At 34.2% G+C, this 10,071-nt stretch overlaps 2 protein-coding genes and 1 long non-coding RNA gene across 4 annotated transcripts; 1 reads left to right on the top strand and 2 right to left on the bottom strand.

The window, feature by feature from the left end:
• The first annotated feature begins 3,768 nt into the window (after positions 1–3,768).
• Positions 3,769–4,395, top strand: LOC147925728 (glutathione S-transferase T3-like). The gene has a single exon (XM_087492744.1). It carries the CDS (start codon positions 3,769–3,771, stop codon positions 4,393–4,395), a length of 627 nt encoding a protein of 208 aa, XP_087348870.1.
• A 1,608-nt stretch (positions 4,396–6,003) lies between these two features.
• LOC104750777 (uncharacterized) lies at positions 6,004–7,814 on the bottom strand. Of its 2 annotated transcripts, none has more exons than XR_002035986.2 (5): positions 7,611–7,814; positions 7,354–7,495; positions 7,173–7,280; positions 6,443–6,580; positions 6,004–6,300 (listed from the first exon to the last, which is right to left on the bottom strand). It is a non-coding gene; the product is annotated as an uncharacterized LOC104750777 (long non-coding RNA). The 2 variants fall into 2 exon arrangements; XR_015583773.1 differs by having other exon boundaries at positions 7,173–7,226; positions 7,611–7,808.
• An 803-nt stretch (positions 7,815–8,617) lies between these two features.
• LOC104750776 (eukaryotic translation initiation factor 5A-3) lies at positions 8,618–10,044 on the bottom strand. Its single transcript, XM_010472625.3, has 4 exons — positions 9,776–10,044; positions 9,279–9,401; positions 9,118–9,174; positions 8,618–9,020 (listed from the first exon to the last, which is right to left on the bottom strand). Exons 1-4 carry the CDS (start codon positions 9,893–9,895, stop codon positions 8,844–8,846), a joined length of 477 nt encoding a protein of 158 aa, XP_010470927.1. The 5' UTR covers positions 9,896–10,044; the 3' UTR covers positions 8,618–8,843.
• Between the last annotated feature and the right edge of the window lie 27 nt (positions 10,045–10,071).

Here is a 10,071-nt window from a genome sequence, read left to right as displayed (position 1 = left end):
ATCATTATAAAGATTTAAATAAAATTTTAGCTTAATTTCCCTTATAAAAGTAACTATTACTTTTCCCTTTTATATATATATATATATTATGTTGGTTTGAGTTATTTGTTTTGTATAGAGATTTTGGTATAAAAAAAGAATGATTTTCTTTTCGTAAAAATCATAATGATAACGTAATAACTGGAAAATTGATTATATAAACAACCAAATAAGTTTAAAGACAAAATATGTTATAACAAAAATGATTATGTTGTCCAGAGAAAACACTCTACCTCTCGAGAAAAAATTACTTTTTTTTTTCATATTTGTATTCTCTATTGAAGAAATTAATGGTCTTGACATGATCCAGATTATGCCCAACAACTCTTTTATTTACCATATCTTTAGAAAACTTTTCGCATAACTATAATTTTATTTGATGAGTCGTAAATCTTATCCCAAAATTTGCATATGTGCTAGACAGTAAAATATAAGCTATTATGACTAACACAACACATTTCTTTATTTGGGCTTTGACCAATCCTGCGGCCATTAACATTTTTCATTACCAAAACACTTCAAATCCAACTTCCCTAGAATAATGACATGTATTAATTATTTTAGTTTGATAGGTTGCTGATTTTTTTCTGAAGTGTCAACATCAACTTTAATGTTGAAGCTGATGTGTCGAAGAGCAAAACATTATAGCAACACATTCTATGCCGCGAGATTGGTTTTATTTTATTTTATTTTATTTATATTTTTTGATTTCATAATTTAATATGTTATTGGAATCAATTCATAAGTTTTTGAGAATTTCAATAGTAATTTTTTGTGTTATTATTATTTACATCATCATGAGTTTTTTTATTTCATAAATTTAGTTTTTGAATATATTTTAAATTTATAACCAAATCAGTTTAGGGTTTACAAACCATTAATTCTCGATTTGTTTCTCACTCACAAACCCTCTAGAACAGTAAATGAGATTACTCTTTGATGTCTACATTGTAAATTTTCTTGATCGATCTCTTAGAGTACTTCAAGTTTAGGCACTTCAAATTGTCTCCTAAATCTCACATAATTTATCTCTTGCAAGATTACAACATATTTATATTTGTTCTTATCTACTTTATTTAAAGTCATTAAAATTCTCTTTAAATCCTAAACCAATACCCCCTCTAAACATACCCATTTAATCACTTGAAAAGCTTAGGATCAATTTGGAAGCTTATCAGTTACTTGACAAGATTATGATTAAGTTCTTCAAGCTCTATATGTTAATCTAGCAACATATTAAAGAAAAAAAATCAAATTTACACATTGTTATGTGTAAAATATGACTACCAACGGGATAGTATTTTGAATATTTTTTAGTATAAATATGATTTGTAAAATATATACCTTTTTTTAGAATTTGATGAGTTACCTTTATATGTAATTTTTACTTCTTGAATTATTATTATTTTATTTATTTATCTAGTTAAATTTTGTATAATTATTTTATTCGTTGCCAACTAAAAATTGTCATTATGTGGTTCTAAAGTTGAGTGTAATGCAATATCGAGATCATAATATATGCTTCTAACTCAAACCGAAGGTGGTGAATGATGTACCGTTGGGAATTTTGATGACGTTTGCAATGGCTGTTTCAACTAAAGTTTTTTTTTCATTTCATAGAATATATGCCTTTAGACACACATTATGTAGATACAAAACATGTATATTTTCAACTTTGATTTGAGTTGCACTCATCTGAGAAGATATTGTATTGATAAAATTCTTGGATAAAGTTATTCAACACAAAAAACTTAAATGGTAGTGCAACATGGCATACTTCACCAAAAAAAAAAGAGGAGGTAAAATAGCCGGAATCAAAAGTTGAAGCACGTACAATTCAAGAATCTATTTAAAATTTCCCAGTAAAGTCAAATACTCCTACTCTATGTACTCTTACATCCTATTATAAAAATATGACAGCAAAAAATCGAAAACAATAACCATCTACCACATTATTAATAGTGATTCACTTAATCCCATACACTAACTGAGACTGCTAATGTAGTTTATTTGCCTACAAGGAATTTCAAAAGTATCATAGAGTGAGCTTCAACATATACGTTAAAAAAAACTAAGACACAAACAAAGTAATCAGGAAAAAAATACATACTTCTCAGCTCTTTTGGATAATACTCCTTAAGTTTTTCCTCCGAAAAATCCTTTAGATGAAGATCTCTTTTTTACTCTTCCATTCTGTCCACCATCACAATAAGTGAAATCATTACTCGAGGTATAGCATCGGGTACTACAACTCATGTGACTTTCCACCTCGTAGGGGGCTCATGGGAAGTAACAAATCATCAGAACCATATGAGTCAGAAGGGTAAACTCAGACTTAGGCCTATAATCGGATTTGTTTCTCCAATTCTTCTGCCTTCCACAGCTATCTCTCTTACTCATATCATGAGAACCCATATTACTGTCAAACAATATTTATCAGTCGCTCACCCTTAAAAAAAACCTAAGAGCATGGACATTGGTGTTATATTCAACCGTCCCCCGTTTTTTGTTTTAAAAAAAAAAAAAAGCCAAAAACCCAAAAAATGACTCTGAAACGCGACGTTTTTCTAGCGTGTACTTGGAGACGTGTAAGTTTGTGATTGGCGTTGGTGTTTGGGTAGGGTTAACAATCGACGAAATCTGGAGAGATTAATTTTCGAGTTCTTCCTTCCATCTCGACGGCGACGGCGACGAATTCTCCATTTCGAGAGGGCTTTTCGAATTCTCCATTCTCTCGTGGATTTCTTCCTCTTTTCCACCGATTTCACGCCTATCTCCAAATTCTGTGTCCTCCGTAGCTTGTCCGGCGTCTTTGGGTAGGGTTAAGACCGGACGAAATCTCGAGAGGAAGTTTTCGAATCCTCCCTTCCATCTCGACGGCGACGAAGGACCACCAATTGCAAGACGATCTCCAACTTCTGTGTCTCCCGAAGCTTGTCCGGCGGTTCAATTGTGCGAAATTTAAGGTATGTCTTCTTCCTCCAGTTTGAGATATATATGATTTGCTTCAGGGTTAGTCACTGTGTATAGCTTGTTCATAGCTTTTTGTGTCGGATTATCGATTTAGCAAAAGTTTATTCTCTGGTAGTAACTTAACAAAAATAGTTGTAACTCATAAAAGTTGGATCCCTTTACCTCAGATTAAGATATGGTAGTAACTCATACAAACTAGCTGTGTAATGTTTAGGACAAGAGACTAGTAATCTGTAGTTAGACAGTCTGGTTAATTGATATGCTTGATTCTTGATTATGATTTCTTGGTTGGTGACATTTTTTTGTGGTTTGTTCATTGTTTATGCGTATTAGTTACATAAATTGAATTGTGACTAAGGATGTACTATGTACTTGTAAGTAAAGACACCAATCGTGTAGATAGAGTAAGAGCATGTGCATCTTAAAATAATACCAACTTCATATCTTTCTTCTTCATATCCGTTTTTGCCACCTTTAAATTGAATGAGCCATTAACGAGTACTTCATAGCTGTTTTTGAATTGTACTTGTCATAAATTGTGATTAGACTGTGGTTGTTAGCTCATTATGTTTTGTAACTTATTGCAAGTTACCTTTTTACCTATTAAACCCAACCATCTTCTTTCTATTTCCATCATAAATCTCTCTCATTCTCTAAGTATTTTCTAAACTCATTCTCTTAGCTAATCCCTTCTATTCTATTTCATACTCTTAGCTAATCCCTTCTATTCCATACTCATTCTCTAAGTATTTTCATATGGATTCTACGAATCCATATTATCAGTCTTCTTCTTACTTAAACTTGCTTAACAGTCAAAAATCCGTTGGTAGAAATGAAAACTTTTCTTTTGAAAGTTATCAACCGTCTGGACAGAACAGCTCACAACCTTCTGAGGCGCCACCTCTTTCTCAAGATACACCAATGGAGCGCAAGGAGAGAAAGACATGGGCACCTGCTGATGATGAAGTCCTGATCTCTGCATGGCTCAACACTTCAAAGGATGCCATTGTGTCTAATCAACAAAAGGGAGGAAGCTTCTGGACGAGGATTAGCCGGTACTATGCTGACACTCCTCATGCTAGAAATAGTGGTGAACAGATGCTGGTGACACATTGCAAGCAGCGTTGGCACAAGATAAATGACCATACTAACAAGTTTTGTGCGGCAATGGCAGCTGCAGAGAGACTGAACAGTTCTGGTCATTCGGAAATTGATATCCTAAAGAATGCACATGAAATCTACTTTGCGGAGCATAAGAAGAGGTTTAACCTTGAACATTGTTGGTGTCTGTTAAAGAATGAGCAGAAATGGCTAAGCCTTAATGCTATTAACACGCCTCCATCTCAGCCTGCAGCAAAGAGGAAACCAGCTGCCGAAGTTTAAGCTTAACTATATATGATAACTGTGTTACCTATTGTAGGTTCTTCACATGCCCAAATGTTGATGATGGAGAGATACATATTCACAAGTGGTGGGATGTCGCTGTAATGGAGGAGATGAGAGATGCGGATAGACGATATGAAGTGATGTCACATAAGGTAGATTATTTAACCTTATTCAATGACTATGAATCAGATATCAATCATGTTAGGGATCAGAGTTATGCCACAGAACAGAAGCTGGTTATGTTAGAAAATGCTTTTTCTGAGCTACGTAAAGAGAGTAGGTTTAGAAATGTAAATGATGTCCTGGTTGTTGGTGTAATGGCTATTGTGTTATGTCTTCTTGGTATATTGTTCATGTAATACCTCAGATGTGTGTTATGTCTTCTTGGTATATTGTTCATGTAATACCTCGGATGTGTGTTATGTAATAACTCAGATGTTGAGGCTCACGGGTTCTGATTATTGGCATTATATACTTGTAAAAGTTGTAACTCACGGGGTTTGATTCTTGGCATTATGTACCTGTTAAACACGTAAAGGATGTACTTGTTTCTTGGAAGTATTTATTTTTATTATCACGGGTTACACATTTCAATCAGAGCAAAATGCAACACCAAAGAAAAATGCAATCACGGGGTGCACATAGAAAATCAATTTGGCTTTCATTATATATATGCGTCCAGATCAATTTGGCAAAAGACATTCACACTATCACAAGTTTACTTTTCTCAATACAAGTCATTTCTTCCTTTATCCTCAATACAAGCTCTCTCTTTCTCTTAAACACAAGTTTACTCTTTCTAATAATTTTTTTAAAATGGAATCATCTTCAAACCATAATCACTACCAAGCAGATGATGGTGATAATTTTGATGCTTATTTAGAAAATATTTATGATGCTTCGCATATTATTCCGGAACCAAACCAGCCAAGCTCCGGAAGTCAACTACGTTGTCAACGGAAGGGAGTACAATTTGGCGTACTATCTCACTGATGGGATTTATCCAAATTGGGCCACTTTTATTCAATCTATCCGACTTCCACAAGGTATGAAAAAATCTCTTTTTTCTAAAAAACAAGAAGTTGTGCGGAAAGATGTTGAGCGTGCATTTGGAGTCTTGCAAGCTAGATTCGCTGTTATTAAAAATCCATCTCGTTTATGGGATAAATACAAAATGGCAAATGTTATTAGATCATGCATAATACTCCATAATATGATTGTCGAAGATGAACGCCATGCATACAGTTACCGAAACATTGTTTCTGAATTTCAACAAGGAGAACATGTGGATCAAACATATACCGTTGGTGCCGCCGGTGTGGGTTCAAATATCGGCACTACGATTATTCGCCAAACCAGACTTCGGGATAAACAAGCCCATGACCAACTAAAACATGATTTGATTGAGCATATTTGGACTAAATTTGGACATCTTCAAGATAATGAAGATTAATTTTAAAATTTCTATGAGTTGAATAAAATGTTTGTTTTTCTTTTTATGTTTTCTGTTTTTGTTTTTAAGTTGAATAAAATTTCTAAATTTTGAAAATATTATTAATTTATTCGGGGGACCAAATACAAATAGACACCAATGCTCATACTAAAAATAAGAAACTCTCATAATAATATTATTAAACTTGGGGGACCAAAACCAAGTGTACACCAATGCCCATGCTCTAAGAATACACCAAAACTAAGGCATATAGAATTAGCAGAAATCTGTGGAAAAAAAACACTCATATGGCATTCAACGCATTGTAGACTTGTAGTTCGTTGAAACTGCTGCAAGTTGTCGTCTAACTAAGATGAAATAAATATAGAGACGACGACATACCAACCGATCCAAACATTTTGATCTCATAAGCATAACACATCAGCTTTTTCATTCAAGTGAATATATTCCTACATCACAATAAAGCATCTCAGCTACATATCAGTAACATGATGTTCCTTAAGCTTTGTGACTCGACCAGTCGACCGTATGCACGAAGTTATTAGCACAGGAGAGAAGAAAAGCTGAAAGAGGTAAGTTTGAAAAGTGTACCATGTGTATCTAACAAGAACATGTTTTGGCCAGTAACCAAATCCATATCTTAAACCCACAAAACAATGACGTGTCCGTTCAAATCACCAGAAAATTTAGTAACAAATCAGCCCACATAGTCTCCATACAGCAACCGATCTAAAACAACACAAATAAAGAGATGATCATTCAAAAATTAATTTAGAAATGCCTCCAGACATATAGACTTAATTAGTCTGTATAATAGACATAAACATATGAGCAGAAAAAGTGGACAATAAAGCAAACTGCGTGTTTATTAACACCTAATGTATCCAAGAAGGTGAATATGTCTACTTTCACCAGATAATGTACGAATCGGGAAATGAAAAACACCTTAAAACTAAATCCAAGATCACAATCTTAAGAAGCTAAAACCTACTATGGCACAAATTCTTGAGAGGTTTCAGATATGAACGTTATACCTAGCCCCCAACATTTTTGATTAAAAGAACATAGAAAAAATACGACATTTACTTGACAGCTGCAATGCAACAAGCTATAATTTGCCTAATGTTCATCATTTTATCTACTTGTCGATTTCTTTCGTAGTGGCTTTCACAAGCATCTTGGTACTAACAACAAGTTCATAAATAAGAGAATCAACTTCATTCCTATCAACAAGAGAATGTTCCAAAATCATCATCTGAAGTATTAAAAAACTAAAACTCAAACCAAAAAGAATAAAAAGACGTAATTTGTTTTAACTCACAGAGATGGCTCCCCAACGTTATAATAAGAACGAGAATGATCATAAGCAGCTCCTCTTCCAACGTACCATAGCCAAAGCATACACCAATTCAACAACCAGCTCAAAATTCTAAACCAAATTGTAACCCATGAACTCATGGTCCGAATTTGTGGTTATATGCGATCGAAATTCAAAATTTTACCTCTAATAAGACCAGCGCTGAAACCGAGGCCTGCAACCAAATCAAGTCCAAAGGCTGGACTAACTTTTCCGACCTTTTTGATCCTAACCTGAGGAAGTTTCTAGAGCGCAATCCCTTGTCATTGTCTCTGATTCTTCTTCTGCTGCTCAAAAGTCAGATGATTCAGATGAGGATGCATTGAAAAAGTATTCATTGCAATTAGGGTCACTGGAAGGAGGTGATGTAGAGACATTTAAAAGAACAGGTCCACCACTAACCGGAGTTGTCTACGGTGTAGTACCCTAAATCTACACCCTTCTCTGTTTCCGTTTCTTCAGATTATGGGCGATAACGCCGGTGGCGAGTTCTTGAGACACGGTGAAGCGAGAATTGAGAAATCAGATTCCGGTTTGCTGAGATTTTGGGACTTTATAAATTTCAGATTATTAGAATGTTGTTATTAGGCAAGCAAAATTGTTTATGACCTGTATTAATGGATGATCTGTATTAATAGTTATAATTTGATTGGTTAGCTATTTTTACTGATGTGTGAACTTCTCTTTCAATACAAAAGTTGATGTGTCAGCAGATGAAAAACAAGGAAGTTTTATTGTATTGATACCATTACAAAAAGCAGTATCATGTTTGTTACCATTTTGAGTTCATATATTTTTCAGATATTATTTTCACAGAAACAAAACAGTTTGATATATATATATATATATATATATATATATATTGTTAAATTGTTTATTTCAACAAACCTTTAAAAAAAACTAAAACGTTGGACGGCCAATAGGAGTAGGTTGAGCTTTCAGATATCTGTATCCTTTTGGAATCTGGATAGTTAAAATCGGTTTTGTGTGAATGACAAATCGTCAATATGTAATAATTCTTATGTATTGAATTGTTTAGTACTTTAGTTTCTGTAACTGAAGATTTAGCTGAATGCTAAACGGTTGAAAGTATCGGTTTAAGGCACAATTCACTATGGCAATTGTGCAATACAAGCTACACATTTTAAGGTTTAAGATCGAAATGCCATTATAACCTTAATCCTTACCACAAACAAAACTTGGTTTTCAAACATTTAACTTCTTTTGAATAATAATAATATTAAAATTTCAGATCAAGCACGAGTTCGCTCTTTGGGATTTGTCACTAACAAGTTAATGAAACTTCCTCCATTAGCATTCGAACAGTTTAGTGACAACTTACTTAAAAGAGAGATAGATCACAAGTATATTGACATACCCACAATCAAAAATGACATAGGCCCCTTAAGGATCTAAAAATATGACATTGCACATAGGGAGTATAACAGTCGGTTCGGAACTGTCAACAACAGTAACTTCTCCACAACCAAAACCAATAGTAAGATAGAGATATAAAAGTGTAGTACATGAAAACACATGGGCTGCTTAAATAACTAAGAAGACCACAAAAAAAAAAAGTACCAAATTTTGTTCTTAAAACATTCGACTCTGTCAAGACAAAATGATTACTTATTATTACTTGGGACCAACTTCCTTGAGAGCACACATCTGCTCCTCTCCCATTGCAGACATTACAGAAACAACAATATCCTTGCCCTCCTCAAATCCATTCTTGAGCTGAGTGAGCAAAGCTTCATCTGTTGGCAGCTTCAGATCATCCTTAGTGCTACCATTATCAGTAAGAAGACTAACCTGTAATGTGTAATCAAAGAACAAAACCCATTCATTTTAAGCATATGGGTAAAGGCAAAACACAAAGCTGGACTAATAAAGAACAAGTGTCACATACAAAGCCATCTTCAGAGATATCAATCAACTGGTAATCAACACGGTTCACATGTGGAACCTGCCAAATAAAAAAAAATAAAAAAAGAAGAAACATAATTAGAGTCAAAATTACAAACTTAAAACACATAAAATTCAATGGGAAGAGATCAGCATAGGACGCACATCACAATTGTGGGAAGAAGGAACAATATCTTCGAGCTTTTTTGAAGTGAAGATATCAATGGCAACAAAGTGACATTTGGCGTGACCGTGCTTCCCAGTCTTTGAAGTTGATACCTCAACCACCTAAACCCAACACAAAAAGCACCAATTCAATTTAACCAATTCCAAAAATAAACATAAACCTCATAACTTCAAAAACAGTTCTAAGCACTAAGCACTAAAACCTATAACAATTGAATCAAGCAAATTCAAAATCGACATAAACTAGATTGGCACAAACTCTATTTAAGCCATAATTACCCAAAAAAAAAAAACAGAGATCTCTCTCAGAACTAAACACACCAGAACACAATTCCAGATCACTAAACTTCAAAAATCACAACGATCAGGGTGACCTAATACAATCCATGAAGATATCAAAATATTAATCAAAAACGAAAGAGAGAGAGAGAGAGAGAGAGAGAGAGAGAGAGAGAGAGAGAGAGAGAGCAAAAAACCTTGCAGGGACGTCCCTTGATGACGATGTGACCACCTTTACGGATGTTACCGGCTTGTTGAGGATAGGTCTTGGAAGCTCCGGCGTCGCTGGATTCGAAGTGGTGCTCGTCGTCAGACATGGTTCAATTGGAGAGATACACAAATTTTGATTTTGAGAGAGCAAAGTGTTTGTGGCAAAGTTAAGCGAGTGGAGAGTTCAATTTTTATAGATCTATAGGGTTGCGTATTCAAATATTATTACTCTTCTTCAACCGTTGGATTTGTATCCTTTTATGATTTATTCAAGGGTTGAGAT

Source organism: Camelina sativa, chromosome 16, assembly GCF_030686135.1.
Source record: "Camelina sativa cultivar CO46 ecotype springtype chromosome 16, ASM3068613v1".
Taxonomy (NCBI): domain Eukaryota; kingdom Viridiplantae; phylum Streptophyta; class Magnoliopsida; order Brassicales; family Brassicaceae; genus Camelina; species Camelina sativa.
This window is presented reverse-complemented; position numbering and strand designations above follow the sequence as displayed.